The following is a 20,531-nucleotide window of genomic DNA, read 5'->3' on the forward strand; positions in this document are numbered from 1 at the left end:
TGTGTCCCCTACTACCACAGGGAACAGTTAAGAGTGCAGATACATTTAAGGAGAAACAAAAAAGGTTAAGAGGGTGAAGGGTAAAGAGTTTGTTGAAGAGGAACAGGTGGTGGCTGGTGTAGATCATAACATGTTGGCCAGGACGGTTTGGGCCAAAAGGCCCGTTTCTGTGTTGTATATTCAATGCAGTTTTATGTTACAACTTGACCTAATGGTAAAATTATTTTGAGGTAATGCACTTTCATATTAGCAATGAGCTAGTTGTAGTTGAATGCAGAATATCAGATAATGTACAAGTATTCATTATGGAAATAATTCTGTCATTTATACCTATTAGAGTGGTAACTGTTTAACGTTGCAAAAACATGACACCGTTTGTATTAGTTTTTTATGTTCTCTGTACTTGTACTATGTCATAAAGCTGTTTTTCTTTTGTATTTTTTTATTTCTTTAAATCTTTCTTTCAAGACCCGACTAGAAGAACTCCATCAACTATGGGCACGCCTACTGGAGAAAATGAAGGAGAAGGGGATCCGACTCCTGCAGACTCAGAAGCTTGTGCAGTACCAGCGAGAGTGTGATGATGTCATGGATTGGATCAATGATAAGGTTCGTCATTTGTTACTTTTTTTTAAATATCCCCCCCCTCCCATACATACCTGCCTCCAGTAGAAAACTAGCAGGTCATCTGTACACATGATATGTTTCATTTCAGGAATACTCCAGGATAAAGAATGAATATTTTCTAAGTTTAAATATAACCTGCATATTTTTTTGGACTAGGTGATTCAACTGCAATTTCTTTTTATTTGTCCTTGGGATGCAAACGTCACTGGCAAACCCAATATTTATTGCCTTTGAGAAGGTAATGATGAACCACTCCTTTAAACTGCTGCAATCCATATAATATGGATTACTGCCACTTGCATCTATTTTTTGTGGATTTCAGATTAACAACTGCAGAAATAGAATGCAAATGAACAGACCCAGAAAGCCCACGTTCAAAATCCTGGAACTCCTTTCCTGACAGCACTGTGGGTTTATCTGCATGAGATAGACTGTAGCGGTTCAAGAAGATAACTCATCATCACCACCTTAGGATAATTAGGGAGGGACAACAAATGCCGGCGATGCGCACATCCCATAAAATAATTTCTAAAAACACCCTTTGCAGGTAAAAGTAATTTGTTTCTAAAAGGACAACAACTATCATTCATTTTGAGGAAATGCCAGCCCTGTATTTTGATTATGGCTTGTAAGTTACAGTTGCAAGCAAAGATTTTTGTTTATAACAAAATGTTAATATTATTCCTGTGGTGTCTCCCCGTGTCTGCGGGGGTCTCACCCCCACAACCCAAAGATGTGCAGGGTAGGTGAATTGGCCACTCTAAATTGCCCCTTAAATTGGAAAAAGAAAATAATTGGATAACCTCAATTTATTTTAAAAAAAAATATTATTCCTGTGGTGATGGGAACATTGAGATGCAACCACAACCCCAGCCGGGTATAATATAAAATTAAAACTGATAATGCTGGAAAAGCTCATGGCAGCATTGGTGCAGAGAGAAAAGTTGCCCTTTCGAGTCCAATATGACTATTCTTCGGAACTCTTCAGCATTTTCTGATTTCCAGCATCTACAGTATTTTGATTTTATTGTCCCAACCCTATATTTAGTTTTGTGCTCCAAATTGAGCTATTTCCATGAACACCGATGGATTGGCCATGCTGAATTGCCTCTTGGTGTCCAACAGTCATATCGGACTCGAAAGGGTAACTTTTCTCTCTGCACAGGTGCTGCCAAAGATGTGCAGGTTAGGGGGATGGGGTGGAGGAGTGGGCCTAGGGAGGGTGCTCTTTCAGAAGGCCATTAGGATTATCTGTTCCTGCTTGCAGACTCGAAGGGCCGAATGGCCTCCTTCAGCACTACAGTGAGTTGATGGAATCTCCTAATAGGCCCATTGCAAAACATAAATCGCATAACTTTCTATTAATAGAATTGCTTCACTTCTCTACTGCGGTGTGTAATTTCCCCTGATATTGTGCACGTTAGCACATGTACCAAAATTCCTTGCTATTAGAACCTACTTAATAGCTTTTGTGCTTAATACTACTGTTTGTTTTAAACTAATTTTAGTGCTAGTTATTAGCTGTTCCTAAAAACAGGAGATTGAGCTAGTGTAGAATCAAAGCTATTAATCAGAATACCAAGGCCATGATTTGTGTTTAGTATTTGATGTTATGCTTAATGTGTAGAGTAATTGGTAGCATTATGTATTCAACAGCAATATGGGGCTGGATTCTCCGGCCATGCTGCGCCAGGAAAGCAGCTTGCCACAACGCAGCATGGCCGCTGAAAGGCGGGCGACCCTGCTCCTGGGATCCATCCGGCTCGTAGCGCCTCGCAAGGTTTAACGCAATCTCATGAGAATCACGCCCACAATGGGTGGGATCACTTTTTAGCAAATCTGCATATTACTCTAATGTGCAAATTCCTGAGGCTTTGGGATTTAATCCCTTAACTTCTCAGACTTCGGAAGAGCGGCATTTGGTACTGGTCCCCACAAACTGGGATCAGTTGGAACAGCACTCGTGGGGGTCTACAAGGGGATCGGAGGCCCCCAACTACATGCCCTTGGGCAGGGTGGTGCCGAGGATGCACGTTCCCCTTTCGGGCCCCTTATTCAAAGCGTGTCGCGTTCAATAGCCATGTGTTTCTCGGCACTGAGTGCCGGGAAGCACTCTGCTAAACGCGCTCGCTTGGGGATTTGTTCCCTTTTGGGAAAATCCTGCCCCATGTGTTGCTTGGCAGCTCCGTTCGCTGGTGGTGGGATTCTCTACTCTCGCTGCTTGTCAACAGGATTTTGCATTGAAGCCACCCCACGCCGCTGGGAAACCCAACGACTAGAGAACTCCGGCCATCATTTCTTCTGTAACTTCGCAAACATACCCTTTCATTCGAAAATTCTCAGGAGGGCTCTTTCACTTCAAATTTTGGTTCTGGCATCAGAGACCGAAACAGAAGTGCCTTTATAGCTTGCATTGGTATGTAAAACAATCTGTTTGGTTGTCTCTACTTGAGAGGTTGAAATTGTGCCTAAACCTCAATTAGAGGGGATAGCCAATTTTAATAGCCTGGCTCGTAATTTTAAAACTAGGATCAGATGTTACATTTTGAGTCATCTTTTCCTTTCATTTGTGCTACATAATTTTATTTATGGGTATGGGGGAAATTTTTTCATATGATTTAATCCACATCTAAAATTGAATTTCAATATTTACCTCTATTTAGGAAGCTATTGTGACATCGGAAGAAGTTGGCCAGGACTTGGAGCATGTGGAGGTTTTGCAAAAGAAATTTGAGGAATTTCAGACTGATCTTGCAGCTCATGAGGAGCGCGTTAATGAAGTTAATCAACTGGCTGGTAAACTTGAACAGGTCTGAGAGCGTTTTAGTTTAGAACATATTCACATACGTTTTATAATATTGCTGTGGACTACAACTTTGTATTAAAATTCCACCTGACTCTAAAGCAAAGCAGTGGAAGATTTCTGTTTGGGTTTGACATTGCATAACAACAACTTGGATTCATATGGTACCTTTAACATAATGAAATGTAAAGGCCTTTCACAGCAGCAATTCAAAACAAAGTGACCCTGAGCCATAAGATGATCTTAGGACGGATGTCCAAATGCTTGGTCAAAGACGTAGATTTTGATGAGTGTGTTAAAGGAGAAATGCACAGTATAGAGGTGAAGGGAAGGAGAAATGCACGGTCGAGAGGTGGAGGAAGGCTCTTGCAGAGCTCAAGTTCAAGGCAATTGAAGGTATGGGCACTAATGGCAGAGCTATTGGAATTGGGGTGCACAAGAGACCAGAATTAGCAGAACTCTGATATCTTGGAGGATTGTGAAGGTGGAGCACATTAGACGTAGGGAAGTGTGAGGCCATACAGGGATTTGAAAACGAGGATGAATAATTTTAAAATCAAGCCAATGTAAGATGGTAAGTACAGGGGTGTGATAGGGAATGGGACTTCCTGTGATTGGAACATGGCAGCAGAGTTTTCAATGACTGTGAGATTACAGAGGGTAGAATATAGAAGAGCAACCTGGAATAGTCGAGCCTCACAGTGGCATGAGTGAGGATTGCAGCAGCAGATGATCTGAAACTGGACAAAGTTGGGTGATGTCGAGGGGGAAGTAAGCAATCTTAGTGATAGTATGAATGAGATTGGACGCACGTCTCTCTGAAGTCTGACACTGAATTTATAAACAGGCTGGCTGAATCTCCGACTATTGCCAGGGAGAGGTATAGAGTCAGTAGCAAAAGTCCAGAGTTTGGAGTGGGGACCATTATATAAAAAATCCCAAAAGAAAAATGGATTCTAACGTACCAATATTTAATTGGAGGAAATATCTACTCATTCAGTAGTGGAAGTTGGATAAGCAGTCTGATAATTTAGCAACAGTGGAGAAGTGAGAGAGGTGGTGGTGAATTGGAGCTGGGTGTTGTCAGTGTACATGAGAAATCTAGTGCTGTGACTTTGGATGATGTCGCCAAAAGGGAAGCAATTAGATGAGAAATCGGGTGTGGGGGTGGGGTGCGCAATAATAGATCTTTAGGAGACCGTAGTGGTGTGGGACCAAGAGGAGAAGCCATTGTTGGCTGTGATAGATTTAAAAATATATATTTTTTGAAAATCCACTCATGGGATGTGGGTATCGTTGGCAAGACCGCTATTTATTGCCCATGACTAATTGTTTTTAAGAAGGACATTGTGATGATAACCGAGTGTGCTGTTAGGCCATTTCGGGGGTAGTCTCATATGGGTTCTATTAGGCAAAGACACCAAATTTCCTGCCGTAAAGGACTCTAAGACAAGCTGAGTTATTAATATTCCAGATTCATATAATGAATTGAATTTGCATTCCCCACGTGCCTTGGTGTGATTTGAACTCTTACCTAGAGAGAATTAGTCCATGTCTCTGGTTTAATACCCTAATAACATAAGACTGTGGTCCTGTATCCAGTATAACCTAAATTCAATATCGAACTAGATTTATACACTGTTCAGACCATTTTAGAAATTTGCCCACAGGATCGGCTGACTGTGTGGACAAACTTATGAATGTAGTTGTTACTTTAAAAGTTTAGCAGTTGCTCATACAACCTGAACAGCAACCAAGCTGCATAGGGATGTGGGAATACGGAGGACTAGAGATAGCCATTGCTGTCCTACCAGTCAGTCCTTGTGTCTTGGAAATACTCTGTTTCACAATGCCTCTCGTATCCTTTAACAAATCTTTGCATCAGACAATTAACTCTTCATTGATGCAATCACCTGGCCATCCGAGGTACTGCAAGCTCTGCAGGGTGATAAGGTTGTTATTATTCTGGGCTGTGTAGCTGTGCCCCTAACTGCACTGTTTCATTCATGAAACAATAAACAGAAATGCTTCTCTATATTTTTATAATTGTTTGCGATATTCCACATTGTGCATTTAATCATACTAAATTAGTAACTTGGCATGAAAATTGAACTGAGAAAAAGACTTTATCTAATGAAGTTTATGGCCGCAAGTTAATACCATGTCTCACTTAAGCGAGAGCACAACGAGGCCGTTAAATCGCAGGAGAGGCCAAAAACAAGAACTGCGCTGGACACCAATCTGTTTGCGATCTAACTGGCCCGCGCCAGTTGGCGAAATCAGGATCCTACCGTAGTGTGGTGAGAAACCAATAATCACCACTTAAGCCCAATTAATGGGAGCGGCTCCGTATCTAATGCCAAGTGTCATTCGGGGGGGTGGGCAACCCTGTTTATTGGGGGGGGGGGACTGTGTGCTCCCATTCTGGGGGCAACCGCAGCCCATCTGCCCCACCGACCACCCATTTAAAAACTGCTGACTATGGAGGCCGCGCGGCTGAAGGCTTTTGCTAATATGGAATTGGCAATTTTAGTTAATTGAGCCTCACAGTTCCCAAGTGGATTCTCTTGGGTAGGCGTGCCGCATAGTTTGTGGGGGTTATTGACTACCATCCCAATCATACCGTGATACCTGGACACTATGTCTGATCATTGTGGGAGGCAACACCCCGGGCAAGGTGGCCAGCATCTGAGCACCCAGGGGCTGGCTTAGCCTTCCTTGCTCTACCACTGCGTCTAGGTGTATCCTCCGGATGCACATCAGAGGTGGAGGCAGCCTACTGCCTATCATGTCCTGTGACTTTCGATGCCCCTGGCAGGCGTCCTCTGGGGCCGGAGGGCCCCGGCGCATTTGTTCGTGGCACAAGCCCTGCCATGCCGCCCTGTTCCGGCTGATTCCGAGATGGCAGTGTTGGATGAGGATCGTGTGGGAGGATGGACATGTGGTCAGTGGGAGGCATGGGTCATCCTGTATGGCAGTAATAATTTACGTGTGACTGTTCAACTCGGTGGGAGCCAGTGGATCCTCACCTCTGCTCTGCAAGCCGACCTCTATGTTGGTGACACAGGTCTGTCCTCTGCCACCCCCCACCACCTCCAGGGCCCGTTCTTCATGGGGTTGGGGACTCTGATGTCTGGTGCCTGGCCGCCCCTCTAGGCCCCTCTCTCGCCTGTTGTAGGCCAACCTCTCCTGCGGGGACACCGAGGAGGCATCGTTAGCTGCATGCGTCGTTCATCGAGGGTGGGGGGAGATGGTTTGTGAGGAGGGTGGGGGGGCAGGGTTGGCACTATTGGATGTGGATGGGCCGGAGCTGGGGCACAGAACGGTGCTGGGCAGGAGTGGTGCCTAGCGCATTCTTGTTTTTTGGGGGGGGGGGGTGGGGTTCGGTGCTAACCCACCTGGACAGCACGTTGGAGGCCGTTGATCACCTTTTGGCACAGGCTGAATGCTGGTCCTCCTGGTCACACTCCCTGAGCTGACTGCCGCTGCCACTTCCTCCCAGGCAGAACTGGCTGCCCTGTGGCTGACCTTTGGGAGGACAGGGCACCTCGCCTGGCCTCTGTCCAACAATCTCCCCGAGACGGCATCCCCACCCGAGTTGTGGGACTGGTCTCCTCTTGGGCATGGCTGTGAGCTGAGTGGGGTTCGCCCTATATGAGCGGTTTGCTGCTCTCCCTTGTTAGCAGGAGGCTGGCGAGCATGGACCCGGCGAATCAGCTGACGTGACCATCATGCGTGGCGTAAAGCTCGTGGACCAATTAACGTTGTACAGTGGTGACGGCCTCGTTGGGTCGAGCATCGGGAAGCTCGCGGTAGTTCACGCTCGCTACCACACTTCGAAAGGTTTTGGTTAAATCGTGCCCTATATTTCAACCTTTGTATCTTTAATCTCTCCAGAATTTTACCCCATTATGTTTTATATTATGCCATGTGAAATGTAAAGTATTCTTTTGTCTGCAGACTGACCGGTTGGAAGGAGATCTGTTGTTACAAGATTGACACTCTTTCTTTGTCCTTGTTTAGGACAATCACCCTGAGCTGGTGCTTATCACCCATCGTCAGGATGAGGTGAATGCTGCTTGGCAGCGACTGAAGGGCCTGGTACAACAGCGGCAAAGCAAGCTTTTTGGAGCAGCAGAGGTGCAACGTTTTAATAGGTGGGTCAGTTGATTACTGTGACTTGACATGAGGAAATGCACTGAAAAGCTTGACAAGAATGTGCTGAGTGTCTAGATAAATAAATGGATTTCCTAGATTGCAGACGTTTTTTTAATATAATCTTTATTGTCACAAGTAGGCTTACATTAACACTGCAATGAGGTTACTGTGAAAAGCCCCTATTCGCCACATTCTGTCACCTGTTCATGGAGGGAGAATTTAGAATGTCCGATTCGTCTAACAGCACATCTTTCAGGACTTGTGGGAAGAAACCGGAGCACCTGAAGGAAACCCATGCAGACACTGGGAGAACGTGCGGACTCCTCACAGATAGTGACCCAGGCGGGAGTAGAACCTGGGACCCCTGGAGCTGTGAAGCAACTTTGCTAACCACTGTGCTACCGCGCTGCCCTCTGTTTAGGGGCAGCACGGTAGCATTGTGGATAGCACAATTGCTTCACAGCTCCAGGGTCCCAGGTTCGATTCCGGCTTGGGTCACTGTCTGTGCGGAGTCTGCACGTTCTCCCCGTGTGTGCGTGGGTTTCCTCCGGGTGCTCCGGTTTCCTCCCACAGTCCAAAGATGTGCAGGTTAGGTGGATTGGCCATGATAAATTGCCCTTCGTGTCCAAAATTGCCCTTAGTGTTGGGTGGGGTTACTGGGTTATGGGGATAGGGTGGAGGTGTTGACCTTGGGTAGCGTGCTCTTTCCAAGAGCCACTGCAGACTCGATGGGCCGAATGGCCTCCTTCTGCACTGTAAATTCTATGATGATGTTGCTAATTTCTTTCTCAGAAACTGTACAAATGGCTGCATGCCATATTAAGTTTAGTTAGTTTTTTCAAATAAATTTAGAGTACCCAATTATTTTTTCCCAATTAAGGGGCAACTTAGCATGGCCAATCCACCTACCCTGCATATCTTCTGGGTTGTGGTGGTGAGAATGTGCAAACTTCAAGCCAGTTAGTTTTTGAGTCTTTGCACACAACACTCTTCAAATGTAGAAAATATCATTTAATTTTCCATCCTAGTCTGTAAATATGATCATTTTTTCTCATGTCATCTCCGAATATTCATTCATTGTTTCAAACTTCAGATTGCACGTACAAACCACATGGCAATCCTTTTTTACTACATGAATACTTTCAACTTGTGTTTAAATAATTTTACTGCATTGTCTTTAATAATGTTTTTCTCCGTAAAATAGTTGAGTATTGAATGGAAATGAAAGGGAACGTTAAGTGTTTGCACTTGGGAAGAGATGAAAAATCATTGGGCCTAATTAATAACATGGCATAAAGGAGAACCTAAAATTTATGGTTTCTGCGTGTTCTAAAATTAGACCTGCAAAATGCAATTCTGTGCTAACGCATATTGTACTTGACAGAGATGTGGATGAGACCATTAGTTGGATTAAAGAGAAAGAACAGCTAATGGCATCAGATGATTTTGGACGAGACCTGGCTAGCGTGCAGACACTTCTCCGCAAACATGAAGGCTTGGAGCGAGATCTTGCAGCACTGGAGGATAAGGTAATACTTTTATCTAGGATAATGACTTCTATCTTTCAAACATTTACTTTCTTATATTTTTGAAATGCCTTCTAGATTTCTGCAAAAAATAACTGATCTCTATAAAGCCTGGTACGTTCTTGGAAGAAGTGTCAGGGGTCAATGTCAACATCTTCAGAAAATATTGGTGTAATAATTTTAAAATTATGAAGGGCTATGTTACTAATTTTTGCTCTTGAAAGAATTATTTACATAGTCACTGAGGAGTTGTAGTAACTGCAATCCAAGCTGGTAAATGTTGTATATTAATTTCCAGTATTCTCTTTATAAGATTATGCAAGTGGCAACAATATAAAAGATATTTTTTCCAGTATATAAAAACAGTAATATGTTTACAGCTTGGTGTAAGTCAAAGCATATGACCATAACAGCTCATTACAATTAATTGTTACTACGCAGGCTGTATTCACATTGATATCTTAACCTTTTTTCTTTTGCTTATTGTGCAGGTGAAAGCACTGACTTCCGAGGCAGACCGCCTACAACAGTCACACCCACAGAATGCAGTCCAGATTCAGGTGAAACAAGAAGAGCTCATTCAAAACTGGGAGCGAATCCGCACCTTGGCAGCACAGAGGCATACACGCCTTGATGATTCATACAGGTGAAAGCAGAATTGAAAGAGCCAGGAACTTGCATGAAGACTCGTTATGTATAGCGTTTGCATCTAGCATACAATTTATTAGTAGGGACGCAGTTTAGAAACCTAAATAGGCCTTTGGATGTAAAATCTGCATTTTATAAAGCAAAGCTCAAATTGCCTCTGCAGCTGCAGAAGTGGTATTTCGACTTTTTTAACTAGCAAAATTTGACTGTAAATTCCATTTATGTTACTTTTTTGTTTTGTGGGCTTTGCTGACTGAGCCAGCATTTATTGCCCATCCCTGAGGGCATTTAAAAGTCAACCACATTGCTGTGGATTTGGAGTCACATGTACGCCAGACCAAGTAAAGACGACAGATTTCCTTCTCTAAAGACATTAGTGAACCAGATGGGTTTTAACGACATCTACAATGGTTTCATGATTACTTTTTTAGACTTAATTCCAGATTTTGTTTTAACTGAATTCAAATGTCACCATTGTGGGATTCAAACCCAGGTTCCCAGAGCATGGGTCTCTGGATTACTAGTCCACTACGTCACTGCCTCTCGTCACTGCCTCCCCTAACATCAAGGGTTTAAAATCTAGGAGGTGCTAACACACAAGAATTCAGGGAAACGTTTTCATGCACATAGTAAAAGTGGGTGGGATTTTCCAGTCCGCCAGCTGTGTTTCTCAGCGGCATGGCGTTCACTGGCGACGGAATTCTATACTCCTGCAGCTTGCCAATGGAATTTCCCATTGTAGCCATCCCATGCCACCAGGAAACCTGCGGGCGGGGATGCGTGCCAGCAGGAAAGATGAATTGCAATGACTGGAGAATTTTGGCATCACTACACTTGCCTCTGCTGCTGAAATTTTAATTTGTAACCCTCAGACACTCTTCTTCCAATGTTTTTCTGGTTGGCCTCCCATCTTTCACCTTCCATAAACTTTGAACTTACCAAATCTTGTTGCTCTTAGTATACAGACTCTCACCATGGGCGCGATTCTACATGCCCGCCCAGCGCACCTCTGGCTATTTCTGGAGAATAAGGGGAAAAGTCCCTAAACGGAGTTTGTGTCATGTGTCGAACTGAGCGTGATGCTCCTGGCCCGTGGCACCCGACGCAACTTGACTCTCATATTTAAAAGAGCCTTTAAATGTATTTAAATAAGCTCAGCCCATTGGATGCCGGAGTCTCCTGGCTTCTGGGAATGACCGACCCGCAGGGGGCAGCATGAGGTTGGCAGGAATCACTACTGTTTCCAAAAACTGAAACCAGTCTTGATGACCACACCAGGGGCTTGGAGGCCATTAGAAACCCCGAGTGGTCAGGGGCACTGCCACAAGGCGCCAACGAAATACCATATGTAAACACCTACCCTTGAGAGGGGAGAGGGTGGGTGGGAGATGGGAGACCCCCAACTCCCCCGATCCACTGATTGTGACCAATTCCTAAAGATAGAAGACAAAGGTGACCCTCCACCTCACCCCTGTTCACTAGCTGAAACTTTACAGCCAGCAAAGATAACACCCCCCCACCCAACCCAGATTCTATGCTCAAAGAACAAAGGAAAACAACATTCCCCAGCTACAGAAGAGTAACCAAAGCCCAACGCCGTTGCAATACTTCAACCTCCTCCGGGGGCCATATATTCCCCATATTATTACGCCCGACCACCGTAGCCCCCTTAATCCTAAACATACCCAGATACAAATTACAATTCAAAACCAATCCCACCCAACCGTCCCCATTGGAAAGTCTCAAAATCAAATCCATTTAATCAAGTCCAAGTCCATACTCGTTGCAAAAACGCCTCCACCCCCAAAGCTTGGTGAACATCTAAGGAAAGAACTCAGTTGGCTTCGGGCCCTCCACCCCTGCGGCAAACCCTCAATTCTGACGTTCTGTCTCCTCGACCTGTTCTCCAAGTCATCACCCTTTGCCCTCAAGAGTCTTGTTCCTCTAATCCACCAGCAACATCTGAGTTTGCAATGAGATGATTCAATCACCATGCCGCGACAAGGCCGCCGCGCCGCCGCAACACCATCCAGCACCTCTCCATGCTCCTTCATCGCCTCCGAGGTTTTATCCAGCTGCTCCCGAATCGGGCCAAGTGCCTCCTCAATTATCCACTTAAGGGTTTCATTATCACCCTGCCCCTCGCAATGCTTCGCAAACTGTCTTCCAAATTCCTGTGCCATCACTCCAGTCAGCGTTTCCACCGTGATATGAATAGCCACACACAATGCCAGGCCCACTGCCTTCCTGGGCCAACCTTCTTCATAGTTTTCGGCATATTTTCATTGACAAATTTCTTATTCCATACTGTGGGCCAGTTTTGATAACCAAATCCCTGGGAACTGGGTTTAAAAAGTCCAAAAAACAAAGACCACGGCGGGAGTTAACTTGCGCGTGACCTTCTGCCTGTCGCCAGCGGAAGTCTGCTACAATGTTCTTTGATACTAGGAAGTGTGATTTTGGATACTGCTCATCAGTGATCATGTTTAGAACAGAACTACTTTCTTCCTAGACTGCAGCGTTTCCTGGCTGATTTCCGTGATCTTACCAGCTGGGTAACTGAAATGAAAGCTCTCATCAGTGCTGATGAATTGGCGAATGATGTGGCTGGAGCAGAGGCATTGCTTGACAGACATCAGGAGCACAAGGTGATTCTAGTCCTCTGATATCAATCTGTTTGTGCAGGCACTTGCGTTGAGAGATTAGTAAAGTCAAATGAGAGGTTCATAACTAAGGTTCAAATCTATTGCAATACATTTGACTGGAAAATGTTCATTCCCTTAGGAAACCGAATGGGGCATATCAAACACTTGTCACTGAATTTTGTGTAGGAATCTGATTTGCATGTTTTGGGCAGTTTTATACCCGTTTTGGGCAGACTGCTTAATCAGTATATCCAGATCAATTTGACAAAGGGTCATCTGGACTCAAAATGTTAGCTCATTTCTTTCCCTACAGATGCTGCCAGACATGCTGAGATTTTCCAGCATTTTCTCTTTTGGTCTCAATTTTTATTTCTTGTTTATTGGGGCTCAAATTCATAAAGCACAGGTGAAAAAGGTTCTGCAGTGCACCACCACAAAAGGCTTACAATGAAGACCTAATCAAGAGTATGATAATGAATTGACGTGTTTTTAAAAAAATGTTTTTTTTGACGTGGTTTTTAATAATGAATAGACGGGGCTTATAAAGTCTTCAGTTGTATTTGAATGACATGAGGAGCAAATATTTAAGAACTCATGGAGATATGCAAATCTCAAATGTGATGTTTTTTAGGGTGAGATTGATGCTCATGAGGACAGTTTCAAGGCTACTGATGAAGCAGGACAGGCCCTGCTCAGCGGTGGGCACTATGCATCTGATGAAGTCCGTGAGAAGGTACAGTATACCAGTAATAAAACGTAAACATTTTTTTTTAGTTCGTGACAACGAATCTTTTTAAAATGATGGGAAGTCTGTTTGTACTTAAAATAACATGAAACGTTGCAGTGCTTTTCCTTTTTTGGATCGGAAAATGTTTTAGAAACGACTACCTGAATCTTAGTGAGGATAATTTAATCTGAAGCTGAATGAGAGAATTTGTCGACTGTTGAGGCCACTTGGGAATTTACTCCGTTTTCAAGTTAAGTAAAACCATCTTGTGGGATATTTTTATCCTGCCTATCCTCAAGGACTTGCAGTTTCCCTTATCCATTCACTTTACAGGTGCTGCCTCCAGGACATGTACCTTTTTACTGCTAAGTGTAGATCAGACATGCCTCCTCCCAGGCCAGTGCTATTTTTGGTTGGCCACCTGAACTGTCTGAATGGAAATGTCTTTTCCAGTTCATTCACTACCCTATAGGGAATGTATAGCATCTTTACAGTCAACTCACCCTGAACATTGCGGTTGTAGTTTGAAAAGAAGCCTCAAAACTGTTGGGTTTAACTTCAAAATATACCAAGATGTTTGAGAGAGTTGAAGAGATGCACGACCAGTAGGTGAAAGCTTTAGGGCAGGATTTTTCGGATGGCAGGACTTCCTGCTCTGCTGCCTTACAGAGTCAGTGGGGAACAAATCCTCACAACCACCCTGCTTCAGAGAGCTGCTGGCCAATCTGATTGACCACCAGGACTGAAACTACAACCAGTCTCCCAAGTCCCAGAACCAGGACCAGACAAGTGTGGGGCCACGTGGGGAAGGGAAGGTAAGGCCTAGGAAAGGCAGGGTGGAGGAGGTTGGGGATCTTGATGGAGAGGCTGGAGGAAGAGCGGTCAGAACCTAGAATCATAGAATTTACAGTGCAGAAGGAGGCCATTCGGCCCATTGAGTCTGCACCGGCTCTTGGAAAGAGCACCCTACCCAAGCCCACACCACCCTATCCCCATAACCCAGTAACCCCATTCAACTGGGTGAGAGGGGAAGGAGCGGTGTTCGGCTGGTGTGTGGGGAAGGAGTGGCTTGTGGCTGATGTGTAACCAGGCCCTTGAAGGAGGTGCCCCTCCACCTTGGCCAAGCATCTCCTCGCCCTGATTCTATAATTAGGGGGATTGATGGCATCCTTGGTAAGCCAGATCGAGAGTCCCGCATGATATGTTGCCTGCCCGGTGCCAGGGTGAGGGACATCTCTGATCGGCTTGAAAGGATTTTGGAGAGGGAGGGGGAGGATCCAGTTGTTGTGGTCCACGTTGGGACTAACAACATAGGTAAGACTAGGAAAGAGGACCTGTTTGGGGATTATCAAACACTAGGAACTAAATTAAAGAACAGGTCCTCCAGGGTTATAATCTGGATTACTACCCGAGCCACCTGCCAATTGGCATAGGGTTGAGAAAATTAGAGAAGTTAACACGTGGCTAAAGGAGTGGTGCGGGAAAGAGGGATTACATTTCATGGGGCATTGGCATCGGTTCTGGGGCAGGAGGGACCTGTACCGTTGGGACGGTCTTCACCTGAACCATTCTGGGACCAGTGTTCTAGCGAATAGGATAAATAGGTTGGTCACAAGGACTTTAAACTAGCAAGTTGGGGGGAAGGGAAATGTAAAGCTCTGGACAGTATAATGGTTAATGGAGATCAAGGCAGCAGGTTACGTGACAGGTTATTATGTAGAGATATGGGTTCAAAGACAAGGAAAATTAGGAGAAAGGGTAAGAGGAAAAATAAATTGCGAAAAAGTTACTGATCAAGGTGTTAGGATTCATAACAAAGACATAAAAAACAGCATAAGTGTACTTTACCTGAATGCTCGTAGTATACGGAATAAGGTAAATGAGTTGATGGCGCAAATCATCGTGAATGACTATGATTTAGTGGCCATGACTGAAACATGGTTAAAAGATGGTCACGACTGGGAGTTAAATATCCAAGGGTATCAGACTATACGAAAGGATAGAATGGATGGTAAGGGCGGTGGTGTAGCTTTGTTGTTTAAGGATGGCATCCGGGCAATAGTAAGGGATGATATTGGTGCTATGGAGGACAAGGTTGAATCAATTTGGGTGGAAATCAGGAATAGTAAGGTGAAAAGGACACTGATAGGAGTAGTCTATAGGCCACCAAATAGTAACAGGATGGTAGGGCAGGCAATAAGCAAAGAAATAACGGATGCATGTAGAAATGGTACAGCGGTTATCATGGGAGATTTTAATCTGCATATCGATTGGTTTAACCAGGTTGGTAAAGGCAGCCTTGAGGAGGAGTTTATAGAATGTGCCCGGGATAATTTCCTGGAACACTATGTAATGGAACCTACAAGGGAACAAGCGGTCCTAGATCTGGTCCTGTGTAATGAGGCAGGATTGATTAATGATCTCATAGTTCGGGATCACAATATGGTGGAATTTAAAATACAGTTGGAGGATGACAAGGTAAAACCAAACATTAGTGTTTTGTGCTTAAACAAAGGTGATTACAATGGGATGAGAGAAGAACTAGCTAAGGTAGACTGGGAGCAAAGACTTCATGGTGAAGCAGTTGAGGAACAGTGGAGAACCTTGGGAGCAATCTTTCACAGTGTTCAGAAAAGGTTCATACCGACAAAAAAGAAAGACGGTAGAAAGGGGAAAAATCGACCGTGGATATCTAAGGAGGTGAGGGAGAGTATCAAATTGAAGGAAAAAACATATAAAGTGGCAAAAATTAGTGGGAGACTAGAGGACTGGGAAGTCTTTAGGAGACAACAGAAAGCTACTGAAAAAGCCATAAAGAAGAGTAAGGTAGACTATGAAAGTAAACTGGCTCAGAACATAAAAGCAGATAGTAAAAGCTTCTACAAATATATAAGACAAAAAAGAGTGGCTAAGGTAAATATTGGTCCTTTGGAAGATGAGAAGGGAGATTTAATAATAGGAGACTGGGAAATGGCTGAGGAGCTGAACAGGTTTTTTGGGTCAGTCTTCACAGTGGAGGACACAAATAACATGCCAGTGACTGATGGAAATAAAGATATGATAGGTGAGGACCTTGAGATGATTGTAATCACTAAGGAGGCAGAATTGGGCAAGCTAATGGGGCTAAAGGTAGACAAGTCTCCTGGCCCTGATGGGATGCATCCCAGAGTGTTAAAAGAGATGGCTAGGGAAATTGTAAACGCACTAGTGATAATTTATCAAAATTCACTAGACTCTGGGGTGGTCCCAGAGGATTGGAAAGTAGCAAACGTGACACCACTGTTTAAAAAAGGAGGTCGGCAGAAAGCGGGTAATTATAGGCCGGTAAGCTTAACTTCGGTTGTAGGGAAAATGCTGGAATCTATCATTAAGGAGGAAATAGCGGGGCACCTGGAGGGAAATTGTCCCATTGGGCAGACGCAGCATGGGTTCACAAAGGGTAGGTCGTGTCTGACTAATTTGGTAGAATTTTTTGAGGACGTTACCAGTGCAGTAGATAACTGGGAGCCAATGGATGTGGTATATCTGGATTTCCAGAAAGCTTTTGACAAGGTGCCACACAAAAGGTTGCTGCATAAACTAAAGATGCATGGCATTGAGGGTAAAGTGGTAGCATGGGTAGAGGATTGATTAACTAACAGAAAGCAGAGAGTGGGGATAAATGGGTGTTTCTCTGGTTGGCAACCTGTAACTAGTGGGGTCCCTCAAGGATCAGTGTTGGGCCCGCAGTTGTTCACAATTTACATAGACGATTTGGAGTTGGGGACCAAGTGCAATGTGGCAAAGTTTACAGACGACACTAAGATGAGTGGTAAAGCAAAAAGTGCAGAGGATACCTGAAGTCTGCAGAAGGATTTGGATAGGTTAGGTGAATGGGCTAGGGTCTGGCAGATGGAATTCAATGTTGCCAAGTGTGAGGCTATCCATTTTGGGAGGAATAACAGCAGATTGGATTATTATTTAAACGGTAAGATGTTAAAACATGCTGCTGTGCAGAGGGACCTGGGTGTGCTGGTGCACGAGTCACAAAAAGTTGGTGTGCAGGTTCAACAGGTGATTAAGAAGGCTAATCGAGTTTTGTCTTTCATTGCTAGAGGGATGGAGTTCAAGACTAGTGAGGTTATGCTCCAATTGTATAGGGTGTTGGTGAGGCCACATCTGGAGTAGTGTGTTCAGTTTTGGTCTCCTTACCTGAGAAAGGACATATTGGCACTGGAGGGAGTGCAGAGGAGATTCACTAGGTTGATCCCAGAGTTGAGGGGATTAGATTATGACGAGAGGTTGAGTAGACTGGGACTGTACTCATTGGAGTTTAGAAGGATGCGGGGGGATCTTATTGAGACGTATAAAATTATGAAGGGAATAGATAGGATAGATGCGGGCAGGTTGTTTCCACTGGTCGGGGAAAGCAGAACTAGGGGGCATAGCCTCAAAATAAGGGGAGGTAGATTTAGGACGGAGTGTAGGAGGAACCTCTTCACCCAAAGGGTTGTGAATCTCTGGAATTCCTTGCCCAGTGAAGCAGTTGAGGCTCCTTCTTTAAACGTTTTTAAGAAAAAGATAGATGCCTTTCTAAAGAATAAAGGGATTCGGGGATATGGTGTACGGGCCGGAGAGTGGAGCTGAGTCCACAAAGATCAGCCATGATCTCATTAAATGGCAGAGCAGGCTCGAGGGGCCAGATGGCCTACTCCTGTTCCTAGTTCTTATGAACATTTCCTGCCAACTCCATTAATTGGCTGCCTAAGGGCCTCAACTCGGGTGAGGACAGGTGGTATGCCCTAGGCCTTGTCTTTTTATTTCTTTATTATTTCATGGGAAGTGATGACAAGGCCAGCATGTTGCTCATCCCTAATTATCCTTGAACTGAGTGGTTTGCTTTGCCATTTCAGAAGGCAGTTAAGAGTCAACCACATTGCTTTGGTCTGGTCACATGTAGGCCATATTGGTGAGGACGGCAGATTTCTTTCCCTAAAGGACATCCGTGAACCAGATGGGTTTTTACGACAATGGTTTCATACTTGTCATTAGACTTGTAATTCCAGGTTTATATTGAATTCAAATTTCACCATTTGCTGTGGCAGGATTTGAACTTGGAACCCCAGGGCTCTACCCTTAGTCTGCGGATTACTAGTCCAGTGATGATACCACTACACCACTTCCTCCCCAAATCTGAATGACCAAAGTATTTTAGCTCATATATATGCAATTTTCTAATGAACGAGCAATGTATCTGAAGTGAATTCTACATGAAGTGAAATTGAATTGAATGTTGGTTAGCAATATAACAAAATTCATCATTATTAATTCAGACGATCTACATCCCATTTCCTCAGCTGCTCACACGACCCCATATTTATGCTGAATTGAGACTAGGCATGACTATTTGGTTGACCCGGTATATATTATGGCCGACCCCTTTCTTCGCCCATCCTACCGAGCTGAACATTGAAAATATTTGGATAGAGCTATCTTTTAGATTTGTGTGTGTGTGTGTGTGTATTCACTTCCAGTGCTTTATGCCTTTTTATATGTTGAAAATGATGGCTGTAAATGTTTGTTGATTCTTGTTTAGCTTGGAATTCTTGCTGAAGAGAAGGTTTCTCTGCTAGATTTATGGGAACTCCGTAGACACCAATATGAGCAGTGCATGGATCTACAGCTCTTCTACCGTGACACCGAACAGGTGGACAATTGGATGAGCAAACAGGAGGTGAGTGTATTTTAATGCCTCTGCCATGTGATGAAATTGTGTGTGTGTGTGATCTTGATCGAATGTTAGTCGTCATTTAGTCTTCTAATGTCTTATAATGCTGTGTCCAGCAATAAATACTGAGTCATTAGGATGTAAGACCTACTTAAGATGTTATTCCATCTCTGGGTACCATTCCAGCTGAGAATAATTTTGTTTGAACCTTGCCCTTGCATAGGCGTTTTTGTTGAACGAAGACTTGGGAGATTCACTGGATAGTGTAGAAGCACTTCTGAAAAAGCACGAAGATTTTGAAAAGTCCCTTGGCGCTCAAGAAGAGAAAATTACGGTATGTTTGCTGAGGCTGTCCCATTTCCTCATAAATGTTATAACTATCTTCCGCTTTTCAATTTACAACCACTTTTCTTTCCTCATTTAGGCTTTGGAAGAATTTGCCACCAAGTTGATTCAGAGTGACCACTATGCAAAGGAAGATGTTGCAGCACGTCGTGATGCGGTAAATTTGAAGTGATTTGTATTGTCAGCTTTTAAGTGTTTTTACTGTTTTTTTTTTTTTTTTTTTTTTTTTTTTTTTTTTTTTTTTTTTTTTTTTTTTTTTTTTTTTTTTTTTTTTTTTCTCTCTCACTTTTAAAGTCACATTTTAATCCACTTCATGTATAACCAAAGATACAGATCTGGTGCTTGCACTGAGTTTGATAAACTTTATTTTTTTTATACTGCAGTTTCTAATTCTGAATTTCTTCTTGAAATCTAATGCGCAAGGTAAAGTGGATCACTTTTCCCTGGGATAGACTGATTTCATTGGCACAGAAGGAAGCCATTTGCATCATCCTGCTCTTTGACAAAGCTATCCAATTAGTTGTACTCCTGCACTTTCCCTAAAACCCTGCAATTCTTTCTCTCCTTTCAAATCATAGAAACCTCACAGTGCAGAAGGAGGCCACGACCCTCTGAAAGAGCACCCTATCCAGGCCCAATTCCCCTGCCCTATCCCCGTAATCCCACCTGGGGGCAATTTAGTATAACCAGTCCATCTAACCTGCACATCTTTGGACTGTGAGAGGTAACCGGAGGAAACCCAGGCAAACACTGGGAGAAAATCCACATAGTCACCCGAGGACAGAATCGAACCCGAGTCTCTGGTGCTGTGAGGCAGCAGTGTTAACCACTGTGCCGCCCAAGTCCTTTTTGAAAGTTACTATTGCATCTGCTTCCACCACTTCAGGTAGTGCATTCCAGATCAGAACTCACTATTTATATATATTTTTTAAAATTAAAGCCCCATCTCCCCTTCATAGTACCAACCTTTGTGTTACAGCTGCTGAGCCGTCGGAATGCTCTTCATGAGCGTGCCATGTATCGACGAGTGGCATTAGAAAACTCTTTTAGTCTGCAGCAGTTTTTCCGTGACTCCGATGAGCTGAAGAGTTGGATAAATGAGAAGATGAAAACTGCCACTGATGAAGCTCACAAGGTGAGGCTGTATCCAGTGTTCTGGGTGTAAATTATTGCATGCCTAAAGTTCAATGCTAAGGGAATTGAACAATTTTTATGATTGTTTAAATCCATTCTTTTAACAATAGTGCTTCTGGCATCTGTCACTGTGGAACACTTTGACCTGACAGGGGTTGCACAACACTTGCCTGATTGGATATAAACTAATCTATTTAAATGGAATTTAAAT

At 43.9% G+C, this 20,531-nt stretch overlaps 1 protein-coding gene across 6 annotated transcripts in view; it reads left to right on the plus strand.

Moving 5' to 3' along the window:
* The window catches only part of sptan1 (spectrin alpha, non-erythrocytic 1), a 138,656-nt gene that overhangs the window by 29,992 nt on the left and 88,133 nt on the right, over positions 1-20,531 (plus strand). For all 6 annotated transcript variants that reach the window (XM_072488829.1, XM_072488827.1, XM_072488828.1 and 3 more), the window contains exons 5-15: positions 469-609; positions 3,291-3,437; positions 7,454-7,587; positions 8,973-9,117; positions 9,606-9,760; positions 12,275-12,410; positions 13,039-13,140; positions 18,710-18,847; positions 19,065-19,175; positions 19,266-19,343; positions 20,166-20,321. In XM_072488829.1, coding sequence (XP_072344930.1) covers positions 469-609; positions 3,291-3,437; positions 7,454-7,587; positions 8,973-9,117; positions 9,606-9,760; positions 12,275-12,410; positions 13,039-13,140; positions 18,710-18,847; positions 19,065-19,175; positions 19,266-19,343; positions 20,166-20,321 — 1,443 coding nt within the window. The remainder of the gene's footprint in view (positions 1-468; positions 610-3,290; positions 3,438-7,453; positions 7,588-8,972; positions 9,118-9,605; positions 9,761-12,274; positions 12,411-13,038; positions 13,141-18,709; positions 18,848-19,064; positions 19,176-19,265; positions 19,344-20,165; positions 20,322-20,531) is intronic.

This window comes from Scyliorhinus torazame, chromosome 22, assembly GCF_047496885.1.
Source record: "Scyliorhinus torazame isolate Kashiwa2021f chromosome 22, sScyTor2.1, whole genome shotgun sequence".
Taxonomy (NCBI): Eukaryota; Metazoa; Chordata; class Chondrichthyes; order Carcharhiniformes; family Scyliorhinidae; genus Scyliorhinus; species Scyliorhinus torazame.